The 18,017-nt window shown below is 42.0% G+C and overlaps 1 protein-coding gene across 1 annotated transcript in view; it reads right to left on the bottom strand.

Annotated features, from left to right (window-relative positions):
- Nucleotides 1-16,377, bottom strand: part of LOC128303558 (uncharacterized) — a 48,413-nt gene extending 32,036 nt beyond the window's left edge. The window contains exons 1-2 of the mRNA XM_053040547.1: nt 15,358-16,377; nt 2,317-2,681 (exon numbers count right to left, since the gene is read on the bottom strand). Of these exons, the coding sequence (XP_052896507.1) occupies nt 2,317-2,681; nt 15,358-15,466 (474 nt within the window). The 5' untranslated portion in view covers nt 15,467-16,377. The remainder of the gene's footprint in view (nt 1-2,316; nt 2,682-15,357) is intronic.
- Between the last annotated feature and the right edge of the window lie 1,640 nt (nt 16,378-18,017).

Genomic DNA, 18,017 nt, shown 5'->3' with positions numbered 1-18,017 from the left:
CATTGCTAGACAAGTCCTGTGGACAGGACCGTTTGGATGTTTTATTTATTCATTGCTTTTCGCTAACGGATCGCTGGTTGCAATTGCAGACGATCGTTCAATGCATCCAGCAGCAGCTAAAGCGTTCGCTTTGCACTGTGCATTCCTTGAAACGGAATAATAGGACGGAATAGACAATAAAGAGTGACTTTTGAGGAATGAAATGGCTCACCGTGGTTGCCGGACGGACCAATAATCGTTGATGCGCACTGAACACGTTACTTTGAGTTGATTGGATACGTTAACGAGGACACTATTCACTGCTGCTGCTGCTCGGTTTAATGGATCATTATTGAGTAATTTTAGTGCTTCTCCTCAATGTCAGATTTCTTCTTGTATGCTCATGTTTTTTAAAGTGTGTGTGTGTGTTTGATTTTAAGTCGTATTTTATAGGATTAAAGGATAATGTAATCGTTTACATTCTAACAAAGATGAATGTTTTGTGCGGAAGCTACTGCTAGCTTACCATGCCGACACTGCCCCTCATCCGTGCAACCCAACTCAACAGCAGAGCGGCTTTGTGATGGAAATATTACCTGGCGATAGTAGGCTATTAGCATAATAAATAGTACACACAGCGCAAGAGACCATCAATCCGGATGGCGGATTTTCTTTCCCATGCTCGTGATGCAACGGTTTCTTTACCGTCCCCGGGATCAACATTCTTCGCCCGGGCCACACAGATTACAGAGTGACGTGCAGTTCCTTCACCATTCGGTGGCACTTTAAACATTCATGTTTCCTTCCGCTTAGACGCTTGACGCCTTTATGGGATGGCAGCAGGCTAAGGTGGTGAACTGTTCGTCCATCGGTTCCGTACGGCACCACCAGTGAACGTAAATCCTAGTTTATTACACGTGAAAAAGAGCGAACGAGCGGAATTAGCATTCCAGTCACGAACTCTCATGCAACACCACCGCCGGGGTCCATTGGGAAACGTTCGGCAGGTTTTATCTATCGCCTGACCAGGACCCACTCTCTAAACTCCTACCGATCACAATTTCAGTAATCACCCATTTTCGATCATTTGATGGTTGTTTGAGAGTCTGCCACGATGGCTGACGACTGCTGGTCGGACGTCCGCCTTTGGGTACGGTGTGGCCATCCCTGGCAATTCAGATCTAATCCTTGAAACGATTCCAACAGATCTTGGAGCAATTTACTATGTTTCTTTGCATTTCCGATCGTTTCCTCAGCTGGGAAATGTTTGGTTATTAAATTAAACGATGCGCTTATTGAGTTTGCGCTGTACCACGGTTAAATTTGTACGAAATTACTGTAAATAAATGTAGTTTACTCCAAAGATTCGTGGAATTCTAGATTTGAATTAATTTTTTTACTTGCTACTGATATGAGCTGAATTTTCTTGATTGTGTCTGTATGGCATTACAATTTCAGGAAAATTTGAATGTGCAAGTTACTACAGCTTACGAGAAAAAAAGGGCAAAAATGAGATTTGGTACTGATCCTGTCGTGGAAGGACTGTATATGGTACCAATTAATCACTCATCCGGATGTGCACATTAATTGAAAACCCCTTGAAATTAGTTATTATTCTTTGATTTAATCTCTAGATGATTTAACTCTTTAACTCAATTTTTAAAGAGTTCACAACTTGTCTAACTCACTCACTCCAATTTAATTTACTTTATAGTGAATTTGAAGTTCAGATGTGAGTTTAATCACAAATTAACGAAATAAATGAGCTAGTGGGTAGAGAATTACATCACATAACTCTTCGTAAAGATTCAAAATAACTCACTCAGCTATTCTTATGTCATAAGTAATGCTTATTAATAAATAAGTAATAATAATGTTCTAGTAACAAAAAGAAAGTATAAAGTCAAAATTCTTCAATCTTTTGTATACTAACTTCATAAAAATATCCTTGCAATACATAAACGCAATTCTGAATTAAAGAAAGAATCAATCAAATGTACAACTGTTTGCAAACAACACATCTCTGTGTGCGATGAAATATTTCATTCACGTCAAATTGCACGAAACAGAACGATTCACTCGCTGTTTTTGATGTATCGGAACAAAACCAAAAATCGAAATTTGATTCGAAAGTAACTCTCTGCACAAACCATCAAGTGCCATCCGATATGCAGTGCGCCGGTTTGAGTGTACACTTCCAACAAAACCCTTCACCACTGTTGTGTCCTTGTCGACCATGCTACCTTTTACCCACCACACACACACACGCACACCCCCCGGAAATGGAGCACATTTGTAACGCGAAATGGAGCCAGTTACCGACCCCGCTTTACTTACCACACCCTCGCCGATATGATGAATCCGGCAGGGGACGTGCGCCGTGCTGCCTATCTGCGACGTCACCAGCGTGTAGTTCTCGGTCCCGAACTGCATCGGCATTTTGTAGTACTTGAGCAACTCCTCGCTGTCGCTGCTCTGTTCGAAGTAGTTCGATAGTCCCGGACCGGCGGATTCCCCACTCTCGCCCGCATTCGTGCCCTCGCCGGTGCCGCCGGCACTGCCGCTACCCCGGTGGCCGTACGTTTGTTTGTCGAGTGAGTTCGCGTTGCCGCCGGCACCGCTCTTGTCCGGTGTGTGGGGTGAAAGCAGGAAAAACGCTGTCCTGAGTATCATATCGCTGCGGTCGATCAACGATGCCATTCCTGGCCGGGGGAAAGAAAAAAGAAACAAATCGTGTATACGGTAGTGTAAACAGGTGCCATTGTTGAAAAATAAACACACACAAACACACAATAAGCTTTCTATGGGCGAAACACTTGTTCGACAAACGCTGTTACGCGGAATGTTTGAAAGCTTTCGTCAATATGGACGTTTGAGTTGAAACAGGTATTGATTGTTATGTGTTTGGAAATAGAAACTGAAGGACAGGGGAATTTAATTTATCAATTTCAAACCCACAAACAAAGAAACGTATGAATAATGAATCATTGCCAGACGAATAATGCTTGTAAAGTTTTGTAAAGATTACGCCACTTCAACCACAATATCAAATGATTTTTGATAAAATGTTTCTTCAATACTCCATTTAATACATCCTTTTAGATTGAAAATTCTCTGTACCTTATCCTTCCAAAGCGTTGTACGATTTGAATTCGATTATGCTGGGATGTACCTAAATCACACACACACTACTAAAGGAGGATAAATAAATAATGGACAAAAAAGCACCAAAAAATGAGCAATGGAGACGCCCAGTAGTTTGTATAAAAAAGCTTTTAAAGGTGAATAAATTGAAATGTAGTCCGTTTTCTTCACAAAATATTAAAAGAACGATAAGAGAATAACAAACAACACTTAATCTTTTTAAGGTTCTGTGATTTTCATAGGTGATTTTGTAACTTTTAATGTTTTAATTTTACAAATTACGATTTGAATGAATTTTGAAGACCAACACTACAATACATAAAAAAATAAAAATAATTATTTCATTAAAATTGCAAATAACTTGCAAATAAGATCAGTAAATTTCAAGATGCTATAGAAATGCTTCTATTACAATATTATACTTTTCTCCAAAATTCCATGTTTTAGGATTTGTGAATAAAAATAATAAAGACAAGTCTTCAAGCTCATAACTTTTAATTCGTTATTTTAGTTTTAGAAGAACTGAACTAGAAACACATTTTTTGTTTTGAACATGTACAATTGCCGAATAAAAATATGAACAGCTTTGGGAAATTCATATTACCCTCATGACATTAATCGATTGTTTTAGATTTTTTATTCCAAAGACGTAAAAGGGTCAAAAATAAATAAAGTTAATAAAGAGCCTTTCTTCGGCTGAACGATGGAAAAGATGTCAAAACGCGTGAACGATCAATCAAGCTAGAGATTTTGGGACAAAGGAAAATTCTACTAACAGAATCAGCAATATACAAACATCCGACATGACAAACAAATCAGATTAGTTGTAGAGTTTTATTGCTATAATATTTTATACTAATTTATTTAAAACGTTTTCTTGCACCAATGCTAATGGAGGCCAATTATATAATCTTTTATCTGTGTGAGTGTATGTGTAAAAGCGTCTTTTTTGACTAGCTCGTCAGTTTTGTGACACGCTACGTAATTAGGTGCAGCAAAGTTTGAGCTGCCTAGTATGCAAAAATAAGCTCCACTACCGCAAGGAAACCGAAGCGAATAGGAAGAGAAAAAATCCTAGAGATGTAGATGAGCTTAGCATTGCGTGAAACTAATTCATCTTCCGTGCTGCCCGCGTGACGTATGACGGTCGGTGATATGCCAGCAAATTGGCTAGCATTATTAACTTTTGTGAGCTCGTTCATTTTAAGCGGATGAAAAATCACCTCAGCAAGCTGCGGCCGAAACCGAAACGCGCGCGCAAGAAGAAATGGAATGGCAGTAGTAAACTGTTCCCACGGGTGCGTGTTGCGGAATCTGGTTTCGGTGTGAAATGGTGGAAAGCGAGCATTATTTAAGTGTGTATTTTAGAGTAGCAGGTACGACAAGGGAGACAAAAATGTTTTCCCCAACAGGAAGAGTGCGTATACGATGCGACACACACCAGCGACAAAGACAAAATCGGGAATGAGCTTTTAGCTGTTGTTGCACAGCCATTTGCCCAGAAGGAGAGTCTCCTAGGCGGTAGACCGGTCGGTTTGAAATGTACAGCTACAATTTATTGCTTTACAGTCAATTAACTTCAAGCTGGCATTCGCCGTACCTTTCGGGGTGTGCACGGTGTTGGCACCAGTGGCAGCCAGCAGCCAGCTGCCAGCCGGAAGGAATGGACATATTTTCTCCCTGCTTATTACGGTTAGTGGCAAACGCCTTTCTTAAGCAGCATGCATGAGATGCTGCTTCTTGGCCGCAAGTGGAATGTTGGAAATGTTTTTTTGCTCCTTTTTTTTGGTTTTGTTTCACGTTGCTATGGGCGACGCCGGTGCGCGTGACGCCAGTGTGTGGGCATATGTAGTACCATGGATAGAGAAGGGGGGGCGGTAAAACAAATATAAATTGTTGGTCGGATGTGGATCAGCGAGTTGGTATGTGAGTTATCGCTTTGTGTGAGCACTAGTGATGCGAACCGTGCACTATACGGTACATAGCTGCACGTCCACAGAACCGGAACCCCCGTGTAGAACACTCCGGAACGGGCAGGGGGGGAGGGGGAGGGGAGGGAGAGGGTCCCATAATCGTCTTCGTGACACCATTTTTCACATTTATCCCACATCTCGTTTAGTGGGGGTTGGGTTGGGTGGCCGGGTACCGATCTTTGCTGCTTTTGCTCGATCGTTCTGGCTTGGGTTTCGTCTTTGTTTGAATCGGAGCCCACTACAAAACCTCGTGGGCTGCAGATCCCGGGGAAGAGATCCGGAAAAAGCTTATAATTTATTCCCTGCTCGAGCAGCAACATTTCATGCATAATATGTGTACCAATATCGTTACGAGTGTAACGAGGGTGGCAAAATCAGCTTTTTATGGGTCTGCTAACCACAAACCACCATTCTCCAGCAACGAATAATGGATGGAGAGAGAAGGGGAGGGGGTGAGGGTGTAAAAGGGGAGGTGCACTTCACAAGGATGTAGAATAATTGTTGGCAAACCATTCCGCACATGCCACAGCGTTGGCCGGAGCGCTGAAGGAATTGGAAACGTCAACGCACATCCCCATGAAAGGAGAGCAAATGTAAGGCTCTGCGCCTGTGACTGGCAGGCCGGAAGACAACCGACGACCACCGGCATTCGTTACCGGGACGGATGATGCTTCCGGCACGTGATAGCAGCTGGTGTGGCAGCAAACTGATACCCGGGTGATCGGATGAATGCAAAGTGCGCCCTCTAAAGGGTGCTGCCCATCCAGCCGGGTCGGATGAATTGTTGATATTTGATAAACAAATCGTCCCTTCCGGGGGTAGCGGTGAGGGCTGGAGGGCGGTATCACAGAAGCAGTGATCAAAAATAAATTTAATCGATATCATCGGAACCGGTGTACCTTTCGGTTTCGGAGCAGACACACTCCGCAAATAGATCCGAACAGACTCCGGATAGCCGATCAGAGTTTGTCTGCCACGCGACCAACAGAGGACGTACAAGGGATGGGTCGAAACCCCAGCAAACCGAAAGGAGCGGCAAACATGTTTGTTAATGGATTGTATAATGGCTGCAATAGGTTGGCAGGTTATGCAAACTATTCCGTGTAATTGATTTCAACGGCTTGGGCCATTCCATGTTTAGTTGGAGCTGTTTTATCTCGATGGGTGGGTGGAATATGGAATTTGATAGCACTCCGGATGAATGTCATAATGTGCGCATATATTGTAAGGGATTCACTTTATATAAGCAAGTATTCATAAGCAAGAACGTTCGGCACGCATAACTTTTTATGCTAAATGTCTTTATGATATGCTGCTAATAATACCACTTCATTGTTATTGCACGCTGTACGTTGACTTCGTACGTTTGTCCTTCGCAAGGCAAAGTGCCACCACAGCAAACGGAACATGTACAAAAAAGAATTATAAACTAAATCGCTTCCACGGTCCTAACTTTTGCGTTTCCCAAAACCCCTGCAGCAGCAATCGTACAAATCAATAGAATATTTTAAAAGCGCTAGATTTAGGGGTTTTTTTTTTTGTTGTTGCTGTTTTGGCTGGTTTTGCTTGGTTTTAGCAAAACCGATCGCATCACTGCGTACCTGAGTGGGAGTACCTGTGGTTTCCACATAATCTTCTTGCATCACACACAATCCCGCCATTGACCGGTTTAACATTCCCGGCCGGAGGATATGCGTCGAAGAAAGGGTTCATTCAATGCAATGGAAGCTTAGAGAAGAAGAACCCACCCCCTCATCCCCAACCCCAACACAGCATCGGTCCCACAAGATTCCACCGATAATAACGCCACCAGCCGGTGCGCGGTGTAGAGCGTCGCTCGGAGAGAATGGATTTGTGCTGCCGGTGGCAACGCTAAAACACCGGTGGAATATTCAATATTTACACGGCTTTATACATTCATTTGCGCAGTTCTGCTTTTGTTGGTGCCACGCTTTTGGTACGCTGTGCGCGATGTTTGAATATTTAATCCTTTGTGTAATACCGAAGCAGCTCGGAGCTTAGCTGTGAAGCGCGGCCAGCACCGGGGCCATGCCGTTCTGCAAAGTATATGGAAATTCGATTTGCAAAGCAGCGTTAGATAATGGTGTTTGAAGGTCAAACATCAATTAGATGTTTTACCATGGTGAAGAGATTCGGCTTTTTTTTTCTTGCAACTGACTTTCAACAAGCATTATTTAGTGATCGTTAAGCGAACAATAACAACGCCAAATGGGATTTAACACCTAAAAAGTGCATTCTTCAAAATGACAGTGTATCAACAATGTGGAAAAGGAAGCGTAATTTCAGATTACGAAAAATTGTTCGTGACAAAGATATCACATCAGACAGCATATGATAGCGATCGTTAGTGTAGTAAGTCCTATGAACAGTAAGCATCCCTTTACATCTCTTTAATGCAGTGTGTAACAAAACAGTATAAGCATGTAGTGCAAAAAAAAAGTCGCCGTTCATCGGTTGACAGCTGATAAAACCCTTCAACTTATCAGAAGTACTACAACAATTCAAAATTTAATACAGTCTTTTCCCGAATTACGCGAATAATGCGTGCCAGAGAAATTCGCGTAACTCGAATTTCCTGTGTAATATCATTTTTATTTAGTGCTCAGGGATTGATTTATTTTTTTAACGTAATGAAGCACATTTCTAAGTTTATTGTGACAATTAAAGCAGATTTTTACCGATATTAATGTTTGTTAAATTAAAATGTAACGTATCCTTGGGAAAATTTAAAATTTGACAGACAAAACAGTCAATTCTACGCACAAAAATACACGAGCTGTCAAATTTTGACATTCATTCGCGTTTGGGAGAGATTGAGATTCGCGTATCTCGAATTCGCGTAACGCGAGTGTCGCGTAACTTGGGAAACTACTGTATTTTATTTTAATATTCTATACGGTAACATACGATTTTCAAAGACAATTTTTGGTGGATTTTAATCTAGGAAAAGAAGAACTAGTATATAAAATGTTTTGGAAATTCAAAGGTCTTGGAATCGAAACAAAATTCAAAAAATATTCAAACCTGATTTTCGAACCGAATATACCCGGGATAAGGCAAATTGCAAGGAGGAAATGCCTTGTAAAATTGTAAAATTGTACACCACCCGAGGCCGTAATAATGGAATTATAAATAATTAAAATAAAAACTGATTTTCGCTAGTTCGGCTGTTTGCTTGTAAGCTTCTAGCTTCTGATAAATTCTTTGAACTATACATTTGTTTGAGACTGACCAAAGTGTGCAATAAATATTTGGAACAATATTTTATATTTTTACTCTGTCTCACGAACGTTTATTTCATAAAACAGTCCCTGTCAACAAAATTAACATTCGAATTTGTTCTTCTTGTTTTAGCAACAAGAGTTTATTCTATTTATTAAGGAATAATATTTCAACCTATTATTAAAACCCGCTTTGTTTTCAAGACATGTTTGTTGTTTGAACAGTTAGGATTATCGATAAGAAATTAAGAACCAAATATAAACGAATCGGAAGAAATGTACTACAAATGAACTGCAAATATGGTATTAGAATAAATGATTTTCCACTTGATTGTCGTCGTGTTTTACGCCTATCCTTAATTGAGAAAATAGTGAAATTGAACATTCGTTGTACTGCTTTAATTACAAAAAATATTTATTTGATTTATTGAAAAGAAACCATTTAATTATTGCTTCTACACAAATTTCATATTAATTAGTTGTTATCTTGTCTAAATATAAAACAATAAAATATAAACTTTCCTTTTGAATGTTAAACATAGAATGTTTAGAGCTACTTGATCAATGTTGTAATTGTTCATATCGTAAAACTATTCCGTTGTTACAGCCCATAGAAAACTACAGAACGCGACAACGAGAATTTGGATAGGCCGACATAATCGATAAGGATTAGTGTTACATTCTCTGCGGTTTTAATCTGTCGGTATCGGAATTTAGACATTATAGCGGATTTATCCAAGGGAATTTCAACGCACAAATGGTTTCCTAGTAAAAATAATCACTGGGTTGCTTTGGTTAGTAAAATACTTTTTTTTTGTCAGTAAAAACCACCAAACTAAAATATTTCCCCGAACAAACGCGCGATACGGGAGCCATCTCAACGATGATTTCTTTAAGCGCTTGTCAGCTGTGAAAACCCCCCGTTTTGTTGTGATCCACTCAGCACTGTGAGCCATTTCACAGAACAGTGAGCCAGATCAATGACGTAATTATTAGGTATACATAATGTATGGCTTGAATAGCCTTTTGCCTTCATTAGCATCTAACGGCTATGTCTTCTTTTAAAACACTCCACCTGATCAACACACACGCAGCACCAAATCCTGCAGCTGGCATTTCTCACAACCCCGCGCTTGCAGACGAATGTGCGAAACATCCATCCAAATGTGTGGCAGGGTCGAGATGGCGTGAAAAAGGATATGTTGCAAATTTGCTGAATTGTCTGGTTTAGGAATGCATGAAATTGGATACCGGCCGGCCGGCCGATCCCTACCGAACAACCCCGCCCCGACAAAACCGGCATGAACTAGCGAAACTCGAGCTCGAAAAACCTTCGTCAATTTGGTATTCTGCTTAAGCTCCGAAAACCCAAACGATTGATTATTTATGAGGGACGCCCATAGCCGACACGCCCAGAAAGACACGCGCATGCATGGATAATGTTGCTAAAATTAAGCTACTTCACATTCAGCGCGACTCCCTGAACGCTGCGCTCTCGATCATAATAATATGATCGAAAGCTCGCGATGAGAGGAGGAGTTGCGACGGGAAAAAATTGTTTCATTCCATTACGATCTGTATTTACTACGCCCATCTGGTGCTGGATGGGGACAGGGGATGTTTTACAACTCCCTGACTTTGATTTTTGCTCGTTTTTTAGTGCAAATCCTGATGGTGATTCCATCTATCTGGGGGGTTGTTTTCCCCCCCCCTCTCTGTCATTTTACTGCATCATTAAGCGCTGTGCCAGTCAATCCCGTCAACGCCAGCAATTAAGTTCTATAGGCAGATAGTAAATCACGATTGATGCCGCTTTTTGTTGTGCTTCGAACTACGCACGAACAAAGGACAACCCCCGGCAAACAAAATGGCACAGAGTTTGGCGTAGTTTTTGGGGGTAGTAAAATTGGGTTAGCCTTGGGAAAAAAAAAACAGATGAGTTGGGGGAGCAGCGGGAGGGAGGGAGGGAGGGAGTGTACTAGACTAAGGGGAAAGGGGAGAATTTCAATATCCTCCCATCGTTAAATGCAAATGTCCCTTCGATTCCATAACATAAAAAAAACATGCCGGCCAAGAAAAGATAAACCCAACCCTGGGGGGGTGGTCGCTTGGCACATTTTCACTTGCCTCTTTTGGGGTTGACTTTCGCTCCAAGTGCTTTCGATTTTGATTTTATTTTTCCGGCTTTTCGGTTCTATTCGTCCCATTGGCCGACAGTGTGTGTGCTTTTGTTTTAGAGCTTCGGATTGTTCCTTTTTTGCTGTCAGTTAAGGGCAGCAGAAATTGACTATCAAGCTTCGAGCAACCGTAAACGAGCGTAATAAACTTTTCAGTCCCATCGTTTTGGTGCGCGCGGCACTCGATATAGATGTAATAAAATGTGCTTGATTTTTGTCCCCACACTCAGCATGGCTGCCACTACTACTGTCTGTTTGCGATGCAATGGCCAATGTTACGTCACAGTACGTACGTAGCGCTAAACCGTTTGCCTTCACTATTGCCAGTAATTAAGCGTAGGTTTCTCCAAAGCCGGTCGAATTCGTACAATTTTGTGCTCAATAAAGTGACAGTTTAATTCGAGGAATCAAGTACCGTTCATTACATATAAATATAGAACGTAAAGATGAACCTTTTTCTAAATAGTTTTGCTCGTAGCACGAGCTACAGTCTTACTGCGGCGTTTGTGTGTTTCGCCATTCGTCAGTACTCTGCGATACACGCCGGGGCAGGGTTGCGAAACATTAATTAAATCGTTTTGCATTTAAATTGAAAATCTTCGGCATTTGATTAATAGCTTCCCGCTGTTTCAGTGCTAGCGGCGGCACCGTTGGGAGCATGGTTTGAGCTTTTGAACACGGAGCTTGAAACCCGTTGAATTTATAGGGTGGTTCTTAGATACCGTAAATGAATTTAAAACTTACCAACAGAAATACGGCGCGTAACACACTTGTTTTAATTTGTGAAAAAAGGAAAAAATTGAAAAAGAAAACAACCTAAAAGCTATGGCGTGCCTTAAAGCGATATTGTGTGTTGATATTCCTTCATTACAGGGTTTTCTAATTCAACTGGCTAAATGTCATTAAATGTTTAGATTTGTTTTCGAGTTGAACTAAAATGTACTGTAAACATTCACGTTTATGTTTTAGAAATGGTTGTCAAAAGAAAATTTATTATTTCTTTCCCAACCTGTTACTGATACAAATGCAGGGTTTTCGATTCGACCCAGTGTACTCGGAGCATTTGTGAATTCGGTTCAAATAAAAGTAGACTGTGTCGAAATAGATCTGGAATCCTTCGCACTTTCCGGTTCTTGCTAATAAGTGAGTGGAGCAGATAATACCGTAAGTTAGAAAGCTTAAGCTTTCAACCTTAATCTGTCATTCTGCACAGATTCGTTAAGGACATTTTGACATACAGGATGACATAAGGAATAATTTATGCGAAACCACAATTAGAGAAAAATCGTTTAGAAGTTTAGTTTAGTTTAGAAAGTCAACTTAAAATTCAATTCAAAATTTAAATTATAAGCCTGATTTTTAGTAATATAAAAAAATCTAGTTCAATAAAATGTTGTTTTCATGATTATGGTTCCACCTGGTTCAGTCCAGCAAGCAAAATGCTTTGTTTTGACATTTGTTGAGCAGCTGTCATGACCGAACCTTGCATTAGGAAAACAATCGAATCTTTTTGTCCTAGGCTTGGCTTGCCATTTCTATGGGGAACTCTAAGCGGATAAGCGTGGAAACGACAAAATGCATACAAAAAACTGGCTTAAAATATGATTGGAAACATACTTATTGGAAACTCCGAGTCTGTCAGATATATTGAAACCCCTGTAACACCGGCAACTTCATGAGTTATCACACTCAACACCGAATGTGGACTTTTCATGATATTTTGATGGGATATTGATGTACCATTATCACAAAAGAATGCTTCATCTAATCACTCCAATCATACCAAGCATACCGTCCAATTATACATTTAATTGCCAAATGGGATAAGAGATTACTAAGTATTTATGAAACTGTTACTCGAATCGTAATTACACGATGGAGATTTTTTAAAAATGCTTATGTTTTTCTACGTATTTCAATTTATTATTATCGATTATTTATCTTGTAACTTCGTCTCTCAAACGAGTGTGTACAGCTATGGTTCACTAATTAATAACCCCACAATGAATAGAAAACTACCATTTGGTCCATTTTTCTAATGCACATGAGCACTTTGTTTTAATTAATATCAATTAAACAGCGCTTATCTCAAACCATAAAGCATCAAAACATCATCAATATCTATGTTGTACAAACATATATCGTTCGCCGTGCAAGTACGGGATATACTCCGCTTTCATCTCCACAAACCCATGTAGAATGGATTATTTCCAGCACTTCTAGTTAGCTTTCCTCGTACTAAATCCTTTTGCTCACTAACGCACACACACACATATACAACCAAGCGCACACCAGTCATTTGTCATAGAAATAACTGATTACCGGGCCAACCCGCCACCATCGCCATCCGTGACCGTACCACGGCTGATGCGACCGGGGGGTAAGCACAACAACATTAACTGGCGATCTGTTCACTCTTCGCATCATGCACGGCACTGCTGCTAAACTGCTTGCCATGAGATAAGGCACTGGCACTGGTGAAACTATGAAACGCTCTTAGCATTTATGGGGAGCTGGCTTCTTAGAAGTGTTCTTGGGCTGCGGAAGGCTGCGACTGCGGACGTGGACGTTCGACCATCCGAGCGCCCCGAGGCCGAACATCAATGTTATTTATTGTGAATGGTGCGCTGTGCGCGTGTGAATGGTTGGTGCGTTGGGCGTGTGGGGAGTGGAGTGGGATAAAATAAAATTCCCTATATTGTCCTAAACCAGTAAGGGCAGAAGAGAAGCGGCCCCATTCCCTAGAAACAACCAGGGCCCAGTGGGTGAAGGATTTGGACGTTCAGTGCCGCTTTGCCGCTGGCAGGAGCCGGAAAAGCTCTATTAGATGGAAATAAATGGGCATCGGTGGCACCCGGAAAGCAAATACGACGCAAACACTCGCTGGCGTCACTAAACACATAAAAGCGGCAGACGGCAGACGGCCGTTCATCCGCTCGGCAACTATAGTGGGGGGGAATCCAAGCCGCCTAAGCAAATGGTTTGCGCTGCCGTACGGTGCTGCCCGGTACGATTGCCGGCTTCCCCGACCGTTTTATGCGTGTATTATTCATCTGAAAACTTCAAACCATTCCGTGTTAATGTTTTCACAACATTCCGCAAAATTCATGTCTGTGCTGATGGATTGCATCTTGATATGGCGACATCACGGTGTCTGCTGGTGTGTCTGTTGTCCGTGAGCAACCATTTTATTACGCTAAATTAAAAATCACACACACAAACGAACGTGTATGAGTGATTTACTGGGTGCTGTGCTTGAAATTATGCAATGGTGTACCGAGAACTGGTAAACATATTGGACCTTTATCGCTTAACACAAATAACACTAGAGCGTTTCATGCTGCAAGCCTACGGCAAAAGTAACCTCATTCAAAAAGCAGGGTTTTCCGTTTTTTTCGGTTTCAAAATCGGCCCCGAGGAGGATGAAATGTGTGCCCGGTTGGTGTGAAATACATCACACGCTCCTGCTCTCTAACAAGACGTATTTGCTGACTCAGGAGCTGCTGATCGATCGAGACCTTTCGAGAAAGGGTCTAAAATCGAAACGAGAAAAAAAAACAATACCTAACGTATTCGCACGTATAATCCTTAACCCTCTGGCGCTTTTAGAAGAAGTATGATTGCAAAATTAATCAAATCTAAATCAATACATCCCTCGAGATTAGGCAGAACGTCTAGTCGATCAATTCACGTGAAGCATATCCTCGAGCCGATGAGCGACAGCTTTCTTTTCCGTCGCCTCCTTTTTTTTTTGCTCTGGTACGGTATACAGTGGTGGTCATAGAAGTAAGCCTATCTTTGTGCGAAGTGAGGCAGGGTTAATGTTGGTTGTTGAATAATCGTGTAGATTTAATTAATGAATAAAGAAGACCAATGAACCTATTGTACCTTTAAGGGCTTCAGCAAGCTCAAAGCACTGACAAAAGGATGTTTTACAATCAAAATGGGGACTCGAACCACAGGCGAACCAACGTGACATTTGGAACAAAATGAGCTTCAAAAGATGTCCTTGTATTTTAAATAAAAATACGTTGAACACTAGCGCCATCTCTGTAAGGAATCGCTTACTCTTCTGTTTTGACATAGACGCGAAACTGTCAGGCTTTTCATATCACAGTTTACTGTATGCAACTGTATATCGACTGTATGCTGTAATTCCGTGTCTTCTCATCTATTAACAATTCCACCACACCAACTATTATGATTATAGGCAACACTGAAAATGAATCGTTAACTAAATTTCTGCAATAAAATGAAATATATTGCAGTTCCTTGAAGTGACTCTAATCCAGTGTTCAGGCTAATAAAGCTCTACTAAAAAAAAACATATAAAAACTTAAAGCGATTTGGTAAAGGGCATCAACTATCTATAAAACAAAACATTCAGAATAGAGCTTAAAATATTTAAAATCATGGTGAATTACGCAGTAGCCTTATTACAAAAACCACCACTGTACGTGTAGGCTACTCGAACAGACCTTTCGCCAAACGAATATCATTAAAATGATTTGATATGAAATGAGATTATCTCGGATCGAAAAATACACGAAATCATAACATTACTTGAAATTTCCCAACGAAAAAAGGAACCAGTTCAATATTTTGTTGTTGTATGGAATGAATTAAAACATAACAGCATCTTCTACCGACAGCGGTTATCATTAAGAGATAAATGATGTCCTCACACGCGAAGCTTTAACAATGGGAACTTCGCAAAACATATTTTCAAGTGCCTTGCCGTAACAATAAAATTCTATATCTCCCCGCATATGAATTCGCAATTGTGTGTGTGTGTGTGTGTGTGTTTTGGGGAAGCGAAAACGGAACACTCTTTGTACTTACCCGTATTAAGCTGAGGACAGCCCTGCAAAAAGTACAGCACAATAATCCACGTCCTAAACAGGCAATTCAAGTTGGTCGATATCCTCAATGGATGAACAGCGTTTATCATAATTTAGAATTTTTATGACGTTGCGTGTCACACCGCCCAGCTGGTGGGCAGCAACAGAGAGCGTGCGGAGAGACTGTGCGTGTGTGTCCTCCTGTGTGTGTTTTTTCTCTCTCTCTCTCTCTCTTCACCCGGAACCTTTCCTCAGGGCCAATCCGTTCGGGGTCCACACGTGAAGCCCGTGGATGTTGGTGCTATTTCCGCGTCGGTTCGTTTGTATGTTTGTGCTGTAAAGTGTAGTACACTCATGCCGCCGCCTATCGCTTCACTGTGCCCGATGTGCAAATCCCAATCCTCATCAATTTGCCCGCTCCCATATCGGCGGCCCGGTGGTTCTAGCGAAGATAGCAACCGGTCGGGGTGAGTGTGGATGGGGGGGACTCGTGCATCCGACACTCAGTCTCGGTTCGGCATCAATATCCACCAGCACGACGAAGCGTTTTTCCGTTAATATCCTTGTAACGGTGGCAAGGACGTGTGAAGATTAAAAAACATGATTATGTGCTTTGGGATTTCTGTCCTGCGTCGAGGAGGCGGGTTCCGCTGCCACTGTTCGTTACGTTAACGCCAATTTTCCAGCCAGTCAGCAACTAGCCGTGCAGTGCGGTGGTGTGGCGGCGCTGCTTATGTGCACACCCTTTTATCCGTCCTTAGCCCCTTTTTTCGTTGTTGTCCACTTTCTTTGCTGGCAAAACACAAAAACTCTTTCTCAACTTCACACATCGGCGGCAGCCACTGTATGGTTCCGTAGCAGCCACACGCGGGATACTGAAACAATTCCCGACAATCAATGTGGCCCAGTGGTTTGTCAGCTGTGGCACCGGTCCGTGTGTGGGTTGTTAGTGGTGGTCGGAGCGGTGTACTATCATTTTAATTTCATATTTTCGGGCGACACACTTTTTTGTCCCATTTTTCTGTGGCACCCGAACTGTAAGCTCCCTTTTGCTTCACTTGCACTCCCAAGCTCGTTCCGGGGGCTGCTTCCTCGAGCGCACTACTGGCCCGGCCTGGATCCGCCTGTGGGAAAGATAAGAGGATTATTTTCGCCTTTTATTATACAATTGATACTTGTGTTTCTCCGTCCATAATCTACCGAGTTACAATCACTTTTCGCTTTTGAGTCGAAGATGCCGTTCCCTTAGTATGGAATGGATGGTGCTAAGGCGAAGCCGCAAAGCTAACGGCTTAAAAACACACACACACACACCGTAGAAAGCTGGCCGCTCGGTGGAACTCATCGGAAAATGCAGGAGTAGGAAGGTGGGGGATATGGTGTAAAGAGAAGGGGGGGGGGGGGGGGGATTGCAGTTGGCAGTGTGGAGAAAGGAGACGGGTCCGAGTCAACACGCCAATGTTCGTTATCGAAGAAAAACGGCAGGACTATTTGGGCGAGGCTCCCGTATAGGAGAGAGGAGGGTTTTCTTCGTTTCCTTCCCAATGCTTTGGTTTCAGCATTTTTCGAGCGTTCCGAGCACGATCGATAGTTAGCAGCATCAGCAGCAGCAGCAGCATCAGCAAACGTTATGTCTGAGGTAAAATTATTTCATTCCCTACTGCACAACCACTTACGGCAACGTTGGCAACGTTCCCGGTTTTGCGACCGCAGACAACCAACACACGCCAAGGATTAAATAACATGCAGACAAATTGGTTTCGAACGGACCGGGTTTTGTAAGACCCGGGGATGGGGTGGGGGGGGAAGGGGTTTTTTAGATGAAACAAGACGATGAGGACAAAAAACAAAAAAAAACGGATCACCAACAACACACAGGGCGGATACGCGGAGTCACCTGTTTGCTTTGGCAGCACAACCTCGTAATGCGCCCTGTTATGAGCTTTCAGTAAACGTATGTGTGTACTGTAAATTCCTTTAACAAATGGCCGAACCGAACGTTGGTCAACGGTCAACGAAAGTCGCCTTCAGAACGCTCGTGGATCGTGGTTATTTAAAATGCTGTCCAGATATCAAATAATCCTCCGGAGCATGAACTACATTAAAAGCAGCTTGAAGCTTGAACCCCGTCGTGTGGTTTGGCTGGGGGTGTATTTTTTCGTGTCTTGTGTCGTCGTGTGTCATTGTGGAAACATTCCACAGAAGATCAAAACGAGTGTCTATTTACGGGTTTCCAGCTCCTTCGGTGGTTACCGCGCGCGTCAGGGTTCATTAGGTTCCGTTACGCTGCCGGCAGCGCGTCGTTGAAACTGCAATGGCGTTTTGTAAAGTGCAGCTATATAAAGAAGCTTCTGGGACGAACAAAAAAAAAAAACACCCCACCCAGAAGGGCAAAACCCTCGAGAAGAAGGTTACGTAGTTGGAAAATTGTGAGCGCTGGAAAATGTAAGCACACTACAAACGGACACGGTGTTTGATGGAAATTTGAAAGATATGTTTTGCATCACGTCGTTGAATGATTAAATTGTGAGAGCTGCTTCCCAGAATTGCATGTAGTTAGCATTCTGGGAAATGTTCAATGGGACACTATTTGGAAAATTCATTCACTTCTGCTTTTTTGCTTGCCTTCGTTTCCGTTTTTTTTGCTTCTGCCAACCAATG

The sequence above is a fragment of the Anopheles moucheti genome, chromosome 3, assembly GCF_943734755.1.
Source record: "Anopheles moucheti chromosome 3, idAnoMoucSN_F20_07, whole genome shotgun sequence".
Lineage (NCBI taxonomy): Eukaryota > Metazoa > Arthropoda > Insecta > Diptera > Culicidae > Anopheles > Anopheles moucheti.
Note: the sequence above shows the minus strand (reverse complement) of the source record. Positions and strands in the feature narration are given on the sequence as shown.